Below are 19,065 nucleotides of genomic sequence, written 5' to 3'. Positions count from 1 at the left end.
ACGTAGTACAGACATAAAACGCCTCATTCCCACAGTCCGGTCTGGTCTGGTTTGGATCAGATCAATACCTCGGCCAGTCGCTGGTGGACTCGACGATCAGGTCAGGTCAGGTACAGTACAGTACAGCACCTTGAGTACCTGACCTGTCTGTCTGGAGAAATGCCAACTTAACCATAAAAGTTGCCAAGTCCGAAAAAGGAAGCTTGAGATGTGGTTCCTGGATAAATGCAAAATCGACAGGGGTTTTGGACATGGTATGGACGTGATAGGACGAACATCGGCGGCTCGAATGCAGTGAAGATGCAGTCTAATGCACATTTTTGAATGCAACACGACACAATACATTAAAAAACTAGACCGCTTCGGTCTATAATCACTGCATACAGAGGTTGTCTAACCCTTTTATCTTTTTTCCTCTCGTCAACCTTGGCTGCCCCTTGAGCCACCGCATCAAGCCCCAATCATTCATGGTGTTGGAGAGAGAAAAATGACGATGCTACAACTTCGGAAATAAGGGAACAACCGCACGCCGAGGTTCTTCAAAGATCCGTCCAGGCCCTCCCCGCCTTTGCCAGTATTCGTACATTCATCCATCCATCCATCATTCGACTGCCGTGATTGCTTCGGCCCGTCAAAGCTAATATGCCCTCCGCTATGGACCAGGTTACGTTGGATCCGGATATGAGAGGGATGACGGATGGTTCACTAGCCCAGTCTCGACTCAAATCTGATACTCGCAACTTTACATGTTTAATGAAGCATCACCTAATCATCACCTCACTTCTAAGTTACATACTTCTGGCCTGGGTCCACTTTATAATATCCGCAGAGGCATTGACCGGCTCGGCCTGTCTTTCTCTCTATGTAACTAGCCTCGGGTACAGCAGACGAAATGACTCGCAGGAATTGATCTATCGTAGAGGTGGCTAAGCAGATCACGTCCCTTGTCGTACAAATATTCTCTGCAAGAGTTTCCCAATGGGTCGCCATGCCCGAACGGTGAGGTGAGGGAGAGGAGAGTCTTCAACACCACGATTCAAGGACCCTGAGTTTAACCTGCCTTAATTTCACCTCCCATAGCCACCCACTACCATCCATTACCGCCCCCTCTTCTCCAAACAGGAACACGTTCCCATGGCCCTTGGTCCAAGGTCCAAGGTCCATGCCGTGTGTGTGTGTGTAATGAATGCTATGTGACGCTACCCCATACGCTCTGGATCTTCCCCCTTCATGGGTTCGTGCAAGGATATACTTCATCCCACGAATCAAGAATCCTTTCTCCTGTTCCCCACGATTCATTCGTAGCGTCCGTTAACTTCTCCGCATTATTCTGAACTGCACTTCTGGGAGTTGACCGGGGTCAGGGGGTGGCGCTCTGGCTACGAGTGACTATTGGGAATGAAAACGAATCGACGTGACATCGTCGCCTCTACTGTAACTTGGCACGGATACTTGGTCAAGACTGTCAGTACTTAAATATGTCGTCAAGCCTTATACACATCGCATTTGGGGGCCCTTTACATTTCGTGGCTTACACAACAGAACACAAAAGGATTATCTTCCCGACTAGCGCAAACCACTCCTTGTCAATCTATCCGAAATCATGTCTCCTTCAAGCACCAAGGTTGCCTCTGGCGGCTCCTTTCACACTTGTAAGTCGTCTTCAACTCCAGCGTTTTACTTCACGATGGTTTCTTTTCGGGCCTAATACTGATTGTTTTGTTGCAGTCCAGGGAATTATTCCCAAAAAGCAGCCAGCTGCTTCCAGCAATGCAAGGCCCAGGGTTGCGGGCACACGGCGCATAACAACTCCCCATGCTTGTACCGAGTGTAAACGAAGAAAGATCCGCTGTGATGGCAAGCTACCATGTGGCCAATGCATCACCAGTCGAGCCCCAAAGAATTGCTCTTACGATAAACACCGTCAAAGAATGATCCCATCCAGAAAGTAAGTAATATGTCAATTCAGATATCTGCTCAAGTCTCAGCGGCAGTCGGCTAACCTTGCTATTCCCAGAGCTCTGGATAGCCTTGCACAATCTCTCGAAGAGTGCCGTTCGGTACTTCGGCGGCTTTACCCAAATCATGACGTTTCTGCACTTCGCTCCCTGGACAAGCAGGAGCTGATCAACCTCTTGGCTCAATCGCAATGTTCCTTGAGCGACCCTCTTCCATCGCCACCCCTCGAATCGTCATTCCCCAAGAGCGGCACACCTATGATGGGATCCGACTCCCTACTGGAACTGCAGACATCCCTAGAAGCTGATCTCGACTCACTCATTGGTGAGCTCGAGTTTGAGGTCCCGGGAGAGCAACGAGAAGCCAGTGAGGAAGCAAATTACCTCGCGCAACAATCCTGGTGGGACTTTGGCTCGAGACAATGGAGCTCCGTATCATCTGTGCCTCCAATGATGGATGGTCCATCGTACGGGCATGATATGATGACTCCAGGGCAACACTCGATGTATGAGGATTCACGTGGCATGTACGGTTCACTGGAGATGAGGTGATATGATACGAGATGGATGAGATGAGATGATGAAAAATGAGCATAACGCGGTGTACTTTTACTTTGCATGCGATTCCCAAGTCTTACGGGTCATATAGGGGCATCATGTACCCTGGGGACGCAGGTCGTTCTCTTAGGCGGATCACAGCTTACGACAATCATATGAGGCCACGACTATTTACTTTCTACAGCATGCATTTCCAAATACCTACTACTTCTTACATTGGTACCTGCCTGTGTACACCTTTACATTTTGTACTTTAAAGTATATACTCGATTTTCTCCTTCACTTTGTATTTTGAAAAGTTGACAAATGCCAACTCCGTTTTCCATATTTGGAAGGCACGGCCATCCTGCTCCTTCCATCAATACTTGCCTCACAGGCACTTCAGTTTTATTCGCGAGATTGCTCTTTTTCTCCACCTCCAACCTTTCAGCTTGTCGGTCAAAGTACATCACTCGACATCCAAAGGCATCAACACTTGTACTGCGCTGAGAATGGAACACGCACTTACTTGTAACAATCTCAAGTGCCGGAGGGAACTCAGCGACCGTGCTCTGGTGACAACATGCAGGTACGTATATTTTGTATCAATCCGAAAATCCCTAACGTCGTGTCACTAGTCATATATTCTGTGTAGAATGCGCCCAACGACTCGGTATTACTGGCCAAGAAGCCGAGCGTCGCAATACATGCCCTGCCTGCGAATCACAACTTACAAAGCCCGACGATGCCGTCATCACGAATCTGAATCCAAGTGAAGACTACAAGACCAGCGTTCTTAGTGGTCTAAGTCCCAATGTCATCATGGAGTGTGCCGGTCGTGCTCTCAGCTTCTGGGCATATCAGACCACTCAGAACATATGTTACCAACAGCATCTATACAGAACACTCACCGAAAAATACTCGAGCCTCGGCATTCGTCTTGAAAAGACTGTGAGCGACGCAAATACAGAGATTGGAGGGCTCCATCACAAGATGTCAGGTCAGTGCTCTTTTCTGTACAGTGCCTAGTGCCTCTGTTGACAAAACAACAGGTCTAGAAGCAGAGCAGGAAGGCTTGAGACGGAAGCACGAGGAAATCTCCCAGGCATACAAAGAAAAGAGCCGCAAAGTTCTACAGTTGCAAGAATTATATGACAAAGTCAAGAGGAGGGCTGAGCTTGGTCAAATTCAAAGGGCGGCATCCGATGCTGTTGATCATACGTTGCAAGTAGCACAGCTCGAACCGGGCTATGGTGGCAATATGACTGCACAAGGCAATCTTGAGAACAATCATGCACCGGCCTTTGGACAAAGCCACCGGGTTGATGTTTCTGGAATGAACAATGGTGCCGTACGAAACTATCACAATATGGCAACTGAAGGAAACCAGTGGTCACGGCTTGGAGGATCGTCTCATCGTGAGTTTTTTGCCTATTTTTTTCCAATCAATAACTGACATAAGAAAGGCGATCTCTCAGGAGTGCCTGTTGGTGGGCTTCGCCGACCAACTATGGGCGGATCAACAGTACATCAAGGCACAGGCTTGCCGACTCTGACAGGAACTTCTATGACTGGATTCGGTAGATCGAGACAATCGCCCAACAATTTTGCCCCGGGTTTCATTAATCGCGGTGGCTTAGCGGGTGTCGGCTTGACGTCTGGTATCAAAGTTAGTCAGGCGAACAACACCCCAGCGATGGATGTTCCTACAAGGCATTTATGAGTGTGAAGTAGAGAACATTGAGTAAGTGGTGTTTGGTTGAACAAAACTGTGGTATATCTTTGATAATCGACAACAATCTCCCGAATGCATCGAATATGTCAAAGACTCTATCATTAACAAGGTAAACACACATTTTAACAATGAGTTAAGCCCACATCCCACTTGCTTTGTTCTCTCCCAAGCAAGAGACATGTACCAAGAACACAGCACATGTTCGCCTTGGAGCTCTCAAGCCCTCGATACAGCAGGAGATATAAATCACGAGTGTTTCTAGAATTGCAAGGTTCTATCATCTCGTATTCCTTACTACCGATATTAGTAGTCACATATCCGTTTCATACACTCACAAAAACTCAGTATGCCACGCAATTCTAACGACAGGTCCGAGCCGCAAACCCAGCTAGTACTGGGTGCAGCATCTTCTTCGCCGTCATCATCGCTATTTGGCGGTAAAGTTTCAAGAGCAATTGTTGGACCCGCCAACAAGCCTGCTTCAGTCTTCGCGCTCATTAAGAACAGAATAAGCATGCAGACGCGCAGAAAACTGGGAAAGATGGGACTCCGCAAAGGGTCAGATCTACGCGCGAGATTCAAGGCAGGAGAAGCAACTAGCGAGGGTCAAGGTAGGCCTGTTATCTCAGCTCCCTTCGTTGCGCCTCAGCAGCATCCATTGTCAAACACCAACGATCCTACCTATGAAGACCGACAACCATCTTCTCAACAACCAATTCAGCACAGTAAACTCGGCCACCAACGAGATTCTTTGGGGTCTCACCCAGTTCACATTGCCCCTGGGAATCGCTACAACGGTGATGACAACCAGCTCTGCGAAGCCCCTGGTTTGAGCAGAGAGGAGCAGGAGGATCTGTTGAAAGTAGTCATGGATCTAGAACTTCAGATCGAGAAGGCAACAATCGCCGCAAACATGTACTTTCACCAAGCTCATGGTTGGGCGCCCCAGAGTCCAATTCCCGATGACCTTGATTCGTTACCCCAGATGCTTCAAGGACTTTACGCGGTCATGACTTGGATGCAGCAACGCATTCAAGTATACGAGATTATGATCTCTAAACTCCGAGGGTATTACGAGTAAAAAGAGGGATTAGTCGACTAGGAAAGACAGTGAGAGGGGAAAAATGGAATGTTTCTTATGTCTGGGAAGATAGCCTTGTCTAAGTACAAAGGTAGTTTGTCTCATTTCAGGAGTTCGGGTTAAGGAAAAATGAATTAGAAGAAATTGCTTTTTGGAGAAGAAAAATGGTTTAAGCAATCCCTATTGATTATGGTCTCTTTCCCGTGGAGGGAGTTATTCCTTGTGAGACCACCTTTTTGTGACATTGATCGTTGGTCATTCTTGTTCATGATCTTGTTCGTATCATGCCTGCATCCCCACCTAGGTAGGTACCTAAGAATAGATCATTCGCATATCACTCACGTGATGTTTCAAGGGATCATGGTATACTGAGGTATGTATCTGTAACTTTCAGTCCATGTCGGGCCGCGTATGCACTTTGTTGACGCCACTTTGCATGAGATGGAGTTGTTTGAGCAACAGAATTAGTTAGACCAATTGGCCACTGTTGTTCCTCCTGCATGCAGCTTTTCGATTCCTAGTATCATCTTATCGACTACCCTTATCATATGCATCAACTGTCCTACCGCGCCGCGCGCAATAATCATCTATTCAACGTCCAATCCACTTCCTAGCTCGTGTTATCGTTGAATCCTTGTTCGTATCCATTCTCACTAACCTTCTTTTGGCCTCTTCGACCTTGTCATCAGAATCCTTGGAACCTACTTCTTCTACGGCTTGTTTTCAGCGTCAAGCCTTCAATTAATATTCACTCGCTTACGCATCCAGACGATGCTCGACATTCGCTTCCCCTGCTGAACACAACCGACAATCTCTCCCTTTCCAAGGCTGGCCTCTAGTTAATCGAATCCGATCCGCTTCTGCGAAACCGTCGTTATCGTCGAGACCTACAATATACAATTTCAATCACCCCGTTATCGCAACACTATCAACCTTAATTGCAATACGCCGCATCGAGATTCCCCTCCTTATAGCGAGAGATATCCTTGCATCGCGCACCGAATTCCTTCTCCCTGAAAGCTGCCGTTACGCTCGTCGCAATTTCGCACACCCTCCCGATTAGTCGTCTGCCCTAATGGGTAAATCATGTCGGTATTCGTCTTCCGATCACTATACTGTTGACTGATGGTGTATTCTATATAGCGCAATACGGCGTTATTCTTGACGCCGGTTCTTCTGGAACCCGAGTCTACATTTACAAGTGGAAGAACCATGCCAAAGCCGCCAAAGATGCATCCGCCGCTGAGCTCAAGGCTCTCCCCAAGATCAAGCTCAAGGAAAACAAGAAGATCCATCCCGGAGTGTCGAGCTTTGCCGAAAACCCATCGCAGATCGGACCCGACCATCTAAAACAACTGATCGAAATCGCCCTCGATGAAGTTCCTGATAGCAAAATATCCGAGACGCCCGTATACCTCATGGCAACGGCTGGTATGCGCCTGCTACCAAAGCCTCAACAATCAGCGCTTCTCAAGTCGATGTGCTCTTACTTGCAGGAGAATACGGAATTTATCCTTCCTGACTGCGATGCTCATATTCAAGTCATTTCTGGAGAGACCGAGGGTCTATACGGCTGGATTGCGGCAAACTACCTGCTCGGTGGGTTCGATCATCCTGAGGAGCACGACCACGGCAAAAATCACCACACATATGGCTTCTTGGACATGGGCGGCGCATCTGCGCAGATAGCCTTTGCCCCTAATGCAACGGAATCCGCAAAACATGCCGATGACCTGAAGTTGGTGCGCATGCGAACGCTTGATGGATCTCCCGCCGAGTATAAAGTCTTCACTGCGACCTGGCTCGGATTTGGTGCCAACCAAGCTCGCAGCCGCTATGTGGAACGCCTGCAGGAACACTACAACACCGATACTACCCATGAACTACCTGATCCATGCATGCCTCAGGGCCTACGAACTACTCCTGATGGCGAGCTTGTTGAAAAGATCTCGGACAAGACGGTTCTGGTTGGCACTGGAAAGTTTGACGAGTGTTTACGAGTGACATATCCTCTTTTGGGTAAGGACAAGCCTTGTGACGACCAACCATGTCTTGTCAACGGTCAGCATGTCCCTGGCATCGACTTTGATATCAACCACTTCGTTGGAGTGTCCGAATACTGGCATACAACACATGGCGTTTTTGGAAAGAAGCATAAAGCATACGATTTGGCAACGTATCAGAACAGCGTCATGGAATACTGCAGTCGAGATTGGTCGGATATCAAGAACGATCTGGACAAGCGCAAGAAGTCGCCTGAGAAGAAGGCGGAGGAGGCGCAATTAGCCTGCTTCAAGGCGTCATGGCTCATCAATATGCTTTACGACGGTATTGGCATTCCTCGAGTTGGGCTTGAAGGTGGGGCCAACAACACTGTCAAGGATGATGGAGAAAAGTCGTTCAATGACCCTTTCAGGCCTGTGGATACAGTTGACGGTGTCGAACTAAGTTGGACCCTGGGTAAAATGGTTCTCTACGCCGCTGGACAAGTTCCTCCTTCAAGTTCAGAGCTACCTGTCGGGTTTGGAAGTAATGTGGAAAAGGGAATCGCAGAAGACTTCCAACACGCCGGTTCTTCGCCAATTGCTCCTCATACTGGAGATGATGATGACGACAACGACGATTTCGAAGACATTCTGAAGAAGCCTGGAAAGTCCACCGGTGGTGTCGTCGCCTTTATCATCATAATCTTGCTCGCTGCTTATCTCCTCCGCAAACCTGAGCGAAGGAGGAAAATATTCAGCATGGTGAAGCGACGCAAGCGCTCTGGGAAGTCAGGACGCGGCTCCTCTCTTGTCAGCAAAATCTTCGGCCGTCGCTCTGGGCCATCGTATGAGAGAGTGATGGAGGAGGGTGACTATTCCGACTTTGAGCTAGGTGATGTCGACTCAGATGATAACGACCATTCGGACAGCAGCAGTAATGGGTCGCGAAAAGGGCGAACATCAGGTCTGGCAACGCCCAGTGCTTTCGCAGGGCGAGCTGACGAGCTGACTCGTCCACCTTCAGCAATGGATCGTGCTGGACTTGTAGTGCGAACCGAGAGCCGAGAGCGTTTGTCGCCCTCGTTGTTGAGTGCCGGTCGAAAGAGTCGCAATGGCAGCCCAACACGTGCCAAGAGCCCGTTCATGACGGCCTTGCAGGAAGATGAGTAGTCTTGTCGGACACGGTTTAATGTAAGAGTCGTATACGCGTGGTGGGCTTTTTTTCTCTATTATGGCGTTTGGGGACTTGGGAAAGCTGATGCAGCATCACTATTTTGGCGTTCAAAAGAACGCATATACCACGAATCATCTGATAAGCGTTGTGAAAGTTCCTGATATTGATATTACAAGATAGGCAACATGTTTGAGGTGCTATTTCGAATTTATATCACAACTTGTACCCAGGGGTCACTATAAAACGATAATTGTTTGTGTAAATATTCATTGGTTGCCCTTCAAACATTCTTGATTCTTCGTAGTTGCTCTTAACAAGACGCCCGTAAATCATGCGGTTCCAAGACCTAACCTCATATACCAACCCTGCTATGTATAAACCATTTTTCGCAGATTGCCCGAATATGTAACTTCAAGTGACCAGAGTATCCTTCTTTCTGACAAAGAACAGCTCGCCCATTGCAGTCTGGGCCCGTACTAATCGGTCTGCTTCTCAAGAAAACTAGGATCTGTTCGAACTCTTGACTCGAACTTGCGCCACCAGTTCTCAAAGGCTTTGAGAGGCACGACCTCAACACCACCGGGTCCCGCGGTGCCGCTGAAGCTTGATAGAAAATTGAATGCGTTTTGGATAATGCGCTGTGCCAAAATAGCAGTGCTCGGTTGACCACTTGATGGGTTGCTGACTTTGTTGGCAGCAAGTTCCTGCAATCGCTGGCCCACGGATTCCTCCGGCTCAACAGACACTCCGATCACTAGGTCACTAGCCTCGCCTCCACCACTGACCTTGAACATGGCACTCTCTTTTCCTGGGCCGATGCCACCGAGGAAGCGGAAATTGGGTGTGCCGCCTGTTTGAGCAGCAGCGGCGACATCAGTGGCTGTGGCGAGGTAAATTGCTGCAGCGGTGTTTGGCGGTAGTGTAATTCCAGGCAGCATAAATACGACGATGTGAGAAAACGGTTTTGAGGTGGGAAGGGCATAGAGTAGTGAAGTTGGTGAGGGGGTCGATGAAGGTTCCGTGATCAATGATTGACCCGCAGGGACAATGCCGAACAGCGGGCTCGACATGATGTATGTGGTTATTATGCTGAAGTTATACAATTCGGAACAGGAGATGTATCTTCTTGATACTATCAATTGTGGTTGTTGTGAGCTTTTGTATGTCCAACAGACGATAGTTAATATTGAGTCTGTTAGCTTTGTCGTTTCGTTTCTTTCGTGGTGGTGTGAAACGATTGGTGGGCGTTTCGAGGGTAATCTAGAAGGAAGTGGAAGGATACCCCAACCCCAGCCCCCTGGTACTGGTGCATGAGGAGCTGTCAGTGACCTCATGACAGGATGGTGTGTAGGGTAGGCTATGCGAGAGTGGAGATTTACGTATCTAACTATCGCCAGCCAGAAACTTGATGCCTCTGTAAACATTACAATGCTGTGGATGAACAGCTAACGGCTGCATTGACGCTCTGTGCCACGAAGACATATAATACTCGAGACTGTGACTGTGACTTGCCACTCTCATTGTTGCAGTAGATTAGTAGGAAATGCACTTACTTAGCTTAGATTCACCGAAAACGTGGGGCAATCACGACGAACTAACCCAAGGTGAATGGGAACTCGGAGGTGAAAATGTTATTCTTGACAAGGATTCATCAACGATGCAAAGGCAGACAATTTTAACCCATATCAGCAGTCACCAGGCTTGAGAGGGAATACAGTGTGACAAGAACTGATACGTATTCTGCTGTACAACTTCATCTACAGGAGATCAATACAACAAAAGCCCGCAGATTGATTAGGCCACCATTTTCTAGCAACTACACGCAAAAGGCTCCGTACCACCGAAGAAAGGCCCGGCCACAGAAATTGGATCACAACTCGTTAATCAATATGGCTAAAGCAAACATCAATCTCATTGATGAAGTCGATGCGTAAGAGTCCATACCCATATGCTTGAAGTACGCATAACTTAGATACAAAGGTTTCCTTATGCCGAGACAGACCCTGATGCTTTCGCAAAGATGAAAGAAGGCCTGTACAATCTGGTGTGGGAGGACAGTCAAGGCACATACCCTATTGGCTACGTCCTAGATCGCGTTGTCAAAGAACTTCACCAAGTGCCCGAGGATATCAGGGGCAAGATGGTATGCAACGAAGCAGAAAGAACCATTTTGTTATTCCAGGAACCTACAGAAGAGGAACGCACCCGCCGTGTCGCCACCCTCGCTGATTATTGGCGCCAAAATGGAACGTTTCCCCTTCTCCGTGGTTGGAGAAACGAGCTGTGGCCTGTCTATGGACGCACCGGAGAGCTCTTGTTCAGCATGGAGCGAGCAGCAATGGGCCTGATCGGTACGATGCGCTACGGTGTTCACATGGTTGCCTATGTTAAAGACAAGACTGCGCCTCATGGTCTTCGTCTTTGGGTGCCCACGCGCGCTCGAAACAAGTCTACGTTCCCCAGCATGCTGGACAATACCGTGGCGGGCGGTTTGATGACCGGAGAGGACCCCTTCGAGTGTGTCATCCGAGAGGCCGATGAGGAAGCCAGTCTTCCCGATAGCATTGTCCGCAAGAATGCCAAGTTCGTCGGAAACGTCACATACATCTACATTACAGACGAGGGACATGTTGGCGAGGGTGACTTTATTTACCCGGAATGCCAATGGGTCTACCATCTTGAGCTCTCCAATGATGTGATTCCTCAACCAAGCGACGGCGAAGCTGAAAGATTCGACCTGTGTGACGTCGATCAAGTCAAGGCGGATCTTGCTGCGGGACGCTTTAAACCCAACTGCGCCCTCGTCACGATTGATTTCTTCATTCGCCACGGTATTATGACTGACGAAAACGAGCCCGAGATCGAACAGATCAAACAGAGAGTCCGCCGCAACATTTCATTTCCAGGTCCGCATCGGAGCGATTGGTGCCCACTCTGAGTCTGAAGTTGGTAAAACTGAAGCACTTTGAAACTTGTTGGGAGCAAGGAGGCGGTTTTGGTTCGGGTATCATTGATATGACCTAAAGCTAGCGAGGAAGCAAAAGCCTGCGGTGGCGGTGAAGAGCTATAGTCTAGATAAATGTATCATTTGCGCTTCGGATTATTTCTTGACAAGAAGGTAGACGTTATCGACGCGGAGCGGAGTCAACTTCTTGACAGGGCCCTGGAGCGACATGAGGAGACCACCGAAAGAGACGTAAGCATTGCTGTAGGTTACAATCAGTTAGTATATTGCTTTCAACCTGTGGTACAATATGAGCGTCTTGGGTTTGGAGTCGCGAACGTACATGGTGTTTCCATCGAATGTCTCTTCGAACTTGTAGATTTTGCCATGGCACACATAGTCGTAGAGGTCGGCAATCGTGGCTGGCGCATCACCGCCCTTACCAACGTCCCGCCAGCCCTTCTCCTCCTCCTTGCTTCCATCCAGAGCCAGCGTTGTTGTCAAAACGACGTGCAGAGAGTCACCACGGACACAAGGGAATAGTTCGATGTTGATATCGAGTGACATGATGGTCTGCGAGTCGGCCGATGTGCAATGAATGCGTGCGACACGGTCATACTTGGACTGATCGTACTCCATTACGGTAAAGGACTCCTCAAAGAGGGTGGCATCTCCGCTGGCCATTTTGAATGAGTTGTGAGAAAAATGGAATATGTGAAGTTGTTTGTAGTGTTCTACCGGGAACGAAAGACCGAGCGCGATACGTATGTCCTGTTAGTTGCTGTTGATTGTCGCGAGCAAGAGAAAATGTTTGGAGGTAGCCAGGAAAAAGTTGGTGGGGTCGAATGGAACTTACCTGTTGGTGGGTCCCACACACAAGACTCACAGGTTTGTACCTATGACTGTGCAAGCTTCAAGTTCTCAACTTGCCTTTTCTCATACAGTTCAAGCCTTGATATACATGAGAGCCAGGAATCATGTCATTTAGAAAGCGTAATGTCGTCATTGGAGCGCCGGGATCCTCGTCGCCCACTCCTCGACAAGAGAAGTCTCTTGCGCCAGGAACAAGACCATCACCATTAGATGGACGATTGACGACATCAACGGGTACGCAGTCCCTGGATCAACTCTTGTCAGGCCATGCTGGAATGCCCATGGGAACTTCCTTGCTGGTCGAAGAGACTGGAACAACGGATTTCGGAGGTGTGCTTCTACGATACTACGCCGCTGAAGGACTTGTGCAAGGACATCAAGTCCATCTACTGGGTTTTGGCGACGCTTGGAGGAGAGAACTTCCTGGCCTTGGAAATCCAGAAGGCTCTAGGAAGAGCAAGTCGAGTTCATCTTCAGACGATAAGATGAAAATTGCTTGGCGTTACGAGACACTCGGACAACGAAACATTCCAGCTAGAGGTATTGCCCCCATGTCTCTACCTGTATTGTCTGAAAAATAGTAACTAACGGGCTGGACTAGATTCTCAAGGACCAACAAGTCCCGGCCAGATACAAAGCACTTTTTGCCATACCTTTGACCTCACCAAGCGCCTTGAGAACAGCGCTATCAAGGGTCAACTGCATACAATGCCAGTAGAAGGTCCCCTGGCTTCCCCTACACATACACCGTTCCAGAAATTTATCACCGAAGTGACCTCCAAGATAAGGAACGCACCTCCTTCCACTGTTCACCGAATTGTTGTGCCCAGTCTTCTGTCACCTACGCTTTACAATTCTGCCGCCAGCCAGCCTAAAGAAATCCTCAAATTCTTGCATGACCTGAGGGCACTCTTGCGACAGTTCTCAGCTCAAGTTACAGCTGTTGTAACAATTCCAGTCACTCTGTTCCCACGCTCGACAGGACTGACTCGATGGATGGAGCTGCTATCTGACGGAGTCCTTGAATTGATACCGTTACAACAAGCCCCAGTTGTTAGAGAGCCAGGTAATGAGGACAAAGGACAGGGACTACTCCGTGCCCACAGCCTGCCAGTATTTCATGAGAAGGGCGGTGGCCTGGAAGGCACCTGGAATAGAGAGAACTTGTCTTTCAGGTTAAGCAGTTCTAGCGGGCTGGTTATAACACCCTTCAGTCTTCCTCCAATCGGCGACGAAGAAGAGCCGACCAAGGCAGCTAAACCAAACGAGCCAAAGAAAGAGAGCCTTGACTTCTAAGACAAAAATTAAACAGTCATCATTTTGTCACTTGCATCAAGTCTGCCCTTTTATTTTTATTTTAGAGAGTGGGTTGTATTACTTCATTCCCGAGGTTTAACTTCAACTCGACGAAGCTTGAGGACCCTCCCATTCCTTATCTTATCATCACAGGGCAACCCCACCTGACTAAAAATTTCAACACCTCATAAGAGCTCCAAGCTTGCAACCTTTCTTCTCTTTTTTCTTTTGATCAACATCAAACATCGAAAAGGTAAGCAAGAATGCTTTTTTATCACATTTTCCCCAACCCGGACACTATGATTATAAACATATTAATCTGTCAATCCCCTGATTTTCTGTGACGACACATAATAAAATTACGAAGACGACTTATGATGTTCCTCTCACTACTTCATTTCAATTTGCAAACTCAAGCTTGAGCTTTCGCTAACTCGCGTTGCTTGATAGATACGATGGCTTTTCCAGAGTCTCCTTCAGTTCGAATTTCCAAGATCGCTGGTCGATACCTTGTTTTCGACTCGGAAGCTGCTGGCTTCTTGCGCCGGAACGAGAACATCAATGGTGTTCTTGTGGGAACGGCACCTCAGCAGCCAACTCAAAATATTTTCCTTGGGCTTCCCATCGAACTCCGCCCAGAGGAGGCTGAATCGCTGCTGCGGAAGAATGTGGCTTATTTAGTAGACGACGTAGCTGCCCACCAGGCCGTGCTGCAGAACCCCAGCTCCGAGGCAAGGAGGCTGTATCTCGATTCTCTTAAAACAAGAAAGCAGACAGCCCAGCACGTTTTTGCTGAAAAGAATGCCCAGAGGGCTGCCGTGGCAGAAAAGCGCGTCAAGCCTCGCCGCCCTGCACCTCCCAGCAATACTGAAGAGGATGCAATCTTTGCAAGTGACCAGCCTGAACCAATTATCCGTCAACAGGAATCTGCTATCAAGTCTATGGGTGTCACCCCTACATCTAGTGGGCCTTTAATCTCATCAGAGGCTGAACGGGTATACCAGGCTACTAACCCTACACAAGGTCCCTTGTGTGGTTTCCTTCTAACGTCTGGCTATTATATGACCCCTGGTCTACGCTTTGGTGCCAAGTACAGCGTCTATCCTGGCGATCCCCTCCGATTCCACGCTCATTTTATGGCAAATCAATACGACTGGGATGAAGAAATCCCCGTCCTGGACATCGTAGCAGGAGGTCGTCTTGCTACCGCCGTAAAGAAAGCGTACCTCATCGGAGGGCGGCAACCGCAGACAGACGAGTCGACTGATGATGGAGGGATGAGAACCTTTAGTATTGAATGGGCTGCTATGTAAATGCATCAATAAATATCAAGACTTCGTATCCTAAGCAAATGACTGATTCATGCGTGCAACTTGACCCTATCATGATTGTGATACAAATGTGCTTCCAACGCCAAAAGGGAAAAAAAAGAATAACGTGCGCCATGCTCAACCGAGGCTCCCTGACTACTCCACAAGGCATTCAGTCTCTGTCAAGATGCCCAAGCCTCATATCATTTGCGCGTTCAAAGCTAAGGAACAAACACACGGCTGAAGCTGACAACCTCTCGGCGACAGCAGACGCACTTGTCAAAGTTATTCATAGCAAGAGAGACGCGACAATCGTCGCACAGACTCAAACAGCGACAAGGCCAGACAATGATGGTTCTGGGTGAGCTTTGACAGACCACGCATTGTGGTCCTTCGCTACCGAGCCCAGACCCCCCATCCTCCCATGACGTCTCCGCATATCTTGCTGTAGAAGCTTGTCTTCGCGAGAGCAGCAGTTGTTCCAAAAGACGCTCCTCTTCATCCAGATCCAATTTGTTATTGCGGCCCGGTTGTATGGTGTCAATTCTTGGCTGTAGCAGACTAGACCCTGGTGCCGCGAGGACCCGAGTGCGTTGCAGTTGCTCCATTCGCCTGTATTTGGCGCGTGTCATGATGCCATCGCTTTGTAGGTGAGCAGACAATGTAAGTGCCTCCTCACGCTCTTCGGGGTTCGTGGGGTGAAGAAGGCGCGCTAGGTCGGCTATCTGCATGGGAGTGTCCTGGAAAGGTGTGCTCTCGCGGGTCATTTGAGGGGACCGCTGGGTAGGTGTTCGCTGACCATCGTCGTTATCCTCGTCTGATTCCCAAGCTTGGTAGTCATCAAATGCTCCACCAGCGGTCGACAGAGATATTACGCTTGTGGTGTCAAAGTCATCATCTGAGTTGGGTTCGAAATCGCCGCTGGTATCAGCAGATCCCCACCACCCATTCTTGACCCAATACTTGTACAGCGCTTCATCAAAACTATCCTCGTCTTCGACGCTGCGTGTACGTCTGAATTCAGCTTCTATATCAGACGAAGTCTCCTTCGGTATAGCTCCATCGCCGTAAAAAGATGGCCCGCTCGGTGGCGGTTGGGTCGGAACGGAGCTTTTGCTTTTGCGTTTGTCTTTGCTCTCCATGCGTTTTGGGTGCTGGGCAAGCGAAAGGAGCCAAGCAGGCTGATATCGAATTCGAATGACCGAGAGACACCATAGCAGGGACTTGGCGCTGATCCTTGCAACAAGTTTGTTGATGCTCAGTAAGAAGTCAAGGGCCATGAGCCAGCGAGAACTCCTTTCAGACGCCCCGATACCTGCGCGGACATTGCGCTCACCACGTCCTTTCGGAATCTTCTGAGCAGCACGTTCGCGAGCGTACCCATTGGAAGCAATTGTTGGTCCTCCTTTTATGGGAATGAGACCAATGGCGCCGACCTGATCGTATCGCGAGTCAGGCAGGCCACCAACAATCAGCTTCCTTTGCAACTCTTCAGCCTCCTTCAAGCGCTGCTCTTCCAACCATGTGCGTCGTTTCAGACTAATGCCTTTATCCTCGTTCAGGTACACAGCTTCACTGGCCATAGATATGGCACTAAATCCAGTACGAAGTAAAGCCGTGTAGAAATCCATTTCCCGAGTTATCCGAACGGATGAGAGGGAAACGTTCGCTTGCATGTTTTCATGGGCGTGAATAAGACGCTGGCGAAAAGACATCGAAGCCATATGAGATGCCGAGGGCGGGGATAGAGCAGAGAGCAGCAGAGCCAGTCCGTAGATGAGCAAGCATACACCGATTCCAAGTAGGACCAGAACATGGGGAACGAATCCAATGATGCAAACAGTTGGGAATCGGAGCAGACTCTGGGAAGATGGGTCATCAAGGTCGAAGGAGATACCCGCCCATACAATGATGCCCATGAAGCAGAGGCCCCAGAATCCAGTGCTAATCAATCTATACTTAGCTTGTAAGCCAAAGACTCCCAGAATGTGGCTCGTAATATGTGTCATCGAAGACAAAAAAGCGACAAGCAGGACCTCCGGTGACGTGTTGACTCTCTTCAGAACCATCGACCGGGTCAAAGCTATGGCATTTCCAAGTCCAGATGATGGAACATCAGTGGAACTAGTCTTTGTGAATAAGTTCCAACCAAGCTGATTGCTAATAGCAGCATCCGCCTCGGCGAAAGCAAGTGATTGCTCGAACAGTGTCATGCCAGTTTCCGGGGCTACTGGGCGGCCCTGTACAGCACACGAGACGGTCTCAAGGAATTGGCTCAGGCAGAACGATCCGAACAAGGGCCAGAGGAGAGACAACGACCCAGTCAAGTTACGAGCAGAGCCAGATTCATCAGAAGGTATCATCTGGACAGCTATGCAAGACTCCTCGTCGGAAGCTGAGAACAGCAGAACTGAAGACAACGAATTGAAAAAGGCATTCCTGTGCGAAAACATGAGATCGGAACTCTTGCTTGCATTGCCCCATCGTAATTCGGAAAAGTCGGGAGAAGTCTGACATTGGATAGACTGAAGTATTTGGCGGGCCTGAAACACGAGTAAGATAATAGGAACAATGCGCAACAAGAGTCTTGTAGGCCATCGAAGGCGTAGTCGTCGACGAGTGGCAGCGAATATATGTGTTCGGTTTAGAATGACGGCCATGGCAATGCAGCACAAAGCCCACTTGCTTGTAGCGTAGCCAAAGATACTGCCCAAGCTACGGGCACTGTCGACAGACACACGTCCCATTGGCATAGTGGCGGCTGTATCAGCACCGGGTGTCTCGAATGTACCCAGCCCAGGTTCCATAATGTTCTGAATTGTTGGATCGGCCTCAGCGAGTATGGCGCTCGCACCAGCTGCCGCCGGTAGGTAATCGGAAATATTAGAAGTCGTATCGAGGTAATCGGAGATGGATACAATAGACCCAAGTTTCTTGACAAGTCGTGGACCAGCCCGCACAAGGTCCTCTAATTTAGGCGCATAGCGTGTCACGTTAAAGCTCCAGGCCGTAGGGTTGTACCACGAAACGGGGGCGCTGGCGGTATTAAGGCCTGAATTTGTGGTGAAGCTCGTGAGGGGTGTCGGTGCCGAAGGCATGAAGTCTCCGGACATGGCCTTCAGGAGGTTATCGGACGCGAGACTGTCGGGAGGGAAGGAAGCGTCAAGGCAAGATAAAGGACGCAAATCGCATAAGCAGGTTGGTGAGCGTTTTACGATGGAAAGTTCGGTTTCGTCGAGGACATTGTGAAGTGTCCTGTCACCAATAGTGGTTTGTAGTCTCTGGTGTTGATGAAAGGCACTTGTTTGTATTGACCTCGAGGTTCAGTAACATTAGAGGTGGAGCAGCCAGCTAGGATGTACTTATCAGACTGCAGGGTGTCAGAAATACATAGCCTGATACGGGTGTTGATCGACACAAAATGACTCATTTATTCTGTCACTCAACTCAACTACCAAGGTCCGTTCAAGCACAGTTGCGGAATTCACGGGCATTAGCGCGTCTTAGAGGACCCGCCGTACCGTCCAAGACAGGCCCATCATGAGCACATTGTATGGGACTTTCAGTGGCTCGGCCGTACCTATACTCCGACAATAACGGCAAGTGGGGGGTCTGTAATTGGTATTTAGTAGGCTGTAACACGAAACACGACCAACTAACAGCAAACTCTCATCCAAAGCTGTCAATCTCAGGATATAGACATTGAAGGATGTTGACTCGTATCGTGTTTGCGTGCAAGTATTGTGAGTATTTGACAACTAACCTAAGTAGGAAGACGAAAAAGGAAAAATAAATACAAGAGTGTCTAAGTTGGTACAGTCACCTGCAGAAATTGTGTATTGTTAAAACAGCCTGTCATTGACTACCACCATTCACGATTGTAAGTGTCCATGGTCTAGACAGCGATTCAAGATATGATCGTGATTTTGTATTCAGGGTATGGCTTGAAGTATACTCTAATGTGTGCATGCAGAGAATAATTCCGCAAACTCCGTACCAAATCCCTTCTCCCTCATGCTCTAGGGTACGTCCACAGATAAGCTGCTCTTTTCCAACGTGAGGCAGCTTGAAGAGCGACTGTACAATGGGTGCTCGTGAAGCGGCGCAACCGTTGGTAGCCGCAAGATGGATATTTCTCAAGCAGAAAGATATGAGCCGTTAATCAGGAGTGA

General features: G+C 48.8%; 10 protein-coding genes across 10 annotated transcripts; 7 read left to right on the top strand and 3 right to left on the bottom strand.

Moving 5' to 3' along the window:
• Positions 1-1,603: 1,603 nt before the first annotated feature.
• FGSG_12282 (uncharacterized protein) lies at positions 1,604-2,510 on the top strand (the record flags this gene model as incomplete). Its single annotated transcript, XM_011323049.1, has 3 exons — positions 1,604-1,652; positions 1,729-1,948; positions 2,018-2,510. The coding sequence occupies 3 exons, from the start codon at positions 1,604-1,606 to the stop codon at positions 2,508-2,510; spliced, it is 762 nt and encodes a 253-aa protein (XP_011321351.1).
• Positions 2,511-3,078: 568 nt separating this feature from the next.
• Positions 3,079-4,218, top strand: FGSG_12281 (uncharacterized protein; the record flags this gene model as incomplete). Its single annotated transcript, XM_011323048.1, has 4 exons — positions 3,079-3,084; positions 3,234-3,495; positions 3,548-3,913; positions 3,974-4,218. The coding sequence occupies 4 exons, from the start codon at positions 3,079-3,081 to the stop codon at positions 4,216-4,218; spliced, it is 879 nt and encodes a 292-aa protein (XP_011321350.1).
• A 553-nt stretch (positions 4,219-4,771) lies between these two features.
• On the top strand, positions 4,772-5,311 carry FGSG_12280 (uncharacterized protein; the record flags this gene model as incomplete). Its single annotated transcript, XM_011323047.1, has 1 exon — positions 4,772-5,311. One exon carries the CDS (start codon positions 4,772-4,774, stop codon positions 5,309-5,311), a length of 540 nt encoding a protein of 179 aa, XP_011321349.1.
• A 1,075-nt stretch (positions 5,312-6,386) lies between these two features.
• FGSG_04270 (uncharacterized protein) lies at positions 6,387-8,657 on the top strand (the record flags this gene model as incomplete). The annotated part of the gene is made up of 2 exons (XM_011323046.1): positions 6,387-6,390; positions 6,455-8,657. 2 exons carry the CDS (start codon positions 6,387-6,389, stop codon positions 8,464-8,466), a joined length of 2,016 nt encoding a protein of 671 aa, XP_011321348.1. The 3' UTR covers positions 8,467-8,657.
• A 9-nt stretch (positions 8,658-8,666) lies between these two features.
• FGSG_04271 (uncharacterized protein) lies at positions 8,667-9,673 on the bottom strand. The gene has a single exon (XM_011323045.1). The coding sequence runs from the start codon at positions 9,538-9,540 to the stop codon at positions 8,947-8,949; it is 594 nt and encodes a 197-aa protein (XP_011321347.1). The 5' UTR covers positions 9,541-9,673; the 3' UTR covers positions 8,667-8,946.
• Positions 9,674-10,359: 686 nt separating this feature from the next.
• Positions 10,360-11,408, top strand: FGSG_04272 (uncharacterized protein; the record flags this gene model as incomplete). Its single annotated transcript, XM_011323044.1, has 2 exons — positions 10,360-10,400; positions 10,451-11,408. The coding sequence occupies 2 exons, from the start codon at positions 10,360-10,362 to the stop codon at positions 11,406-11,408; spliced, it is 999 nt and encodes a 332-aa protein (XP_011321346.1).
• FGSG_04273 (uncharacterized protein) lies at positions 11,103-12,207 on the bottom strand. The gene is made up of 2 exons (XM_011323043.1): positions 11,758-12,207; positions 11,103-11,676 (listed from the first exon to the last, which is right to left on the bottom strand). Exons 1-2 carry the CDS (start codon positions 12,096-12,098, stop codon positions 11,571-11,573), a joined length of 447 nt encoding a protein of 148 aa, XP_011321345.1. The 5' UTR covers positions 12,099-12,207; the 3' UTR covers positions 11,103-11,570.
• A 184-nt stretch (positions 12,208-12,391) lies between these two features.
• Positions 12,392-13,583, top strand: FGSG_04274 (uncharacterized protein; the record flags this gene model as incomplete). Its single annotated transcript, XM_011323042.1, has 2 exons — positions 12,392-12,827; positions 12,889-13,583. 2 exons carry the CDS (start codon positions 12,392-12,394, stop codon positions 13,581-13,583), a joined length of 1,131 nt encoding a protein of 376 aa, XP_011321344.1.
• A 393-nt stretch (positions 13,584-13,976) lies between these two features.
• Positions 13,977-14,959, top strand: FGSG_04275 (uncharacterized protein). The gene has a single exon (XM_011323041.1). It carries the CDS (start codon positions 14,039-14,041, stop codon positions 14,894-14,896), a length of 858 nt encoding a protein of 285 aa, XP_011321343.1. The 5' UTR covers positions 13,977-14,038; the 3' UTR covers positions 14,897-14,959.
• A 259-nt stretch (positions 14,960-15,218) lies between these two features.
• Positions 15,219-18,137, bottom strand: FGSG_04276 (uncharacterized protein; the record flags this gene model as incomplete). Its single annotated transcript, XM_011323040.1, has 3 exons — positions 15,219-15,505; positions 15,573-18,034; positions 18,109-18,137. The coding sequence occupies 3 exons, from the start codon at positions 18,135-18,137 to the stop codon at positions 15,219-15,221; spliced, it is 2,778 nt and encodes a 925-aa protein (XP_011321342.1).
• Between the last annotated feature and the right edge of the window lie 928 nt (positions 18,138-19,065).

This window comes from Fusarium graminearum, chromosome 2 (assembly GCF_000240135.3).
Source record: "Fusarium graminearum PH-1 chromosome 2, whole genome shotgun sequence".
NCBI classification, from domain to species: Eukaryota; Fungi; Ascomycota; class Sordariomycetes; order Hypocreales; family Nectriaceae; genus Fusarium; species Fusarium graminearum.
The sequence above is the reverse complement of the archived record's forward strand: the minus strand, read 5'-3'. Positions and strand labels throughout refer to the sequence as shown.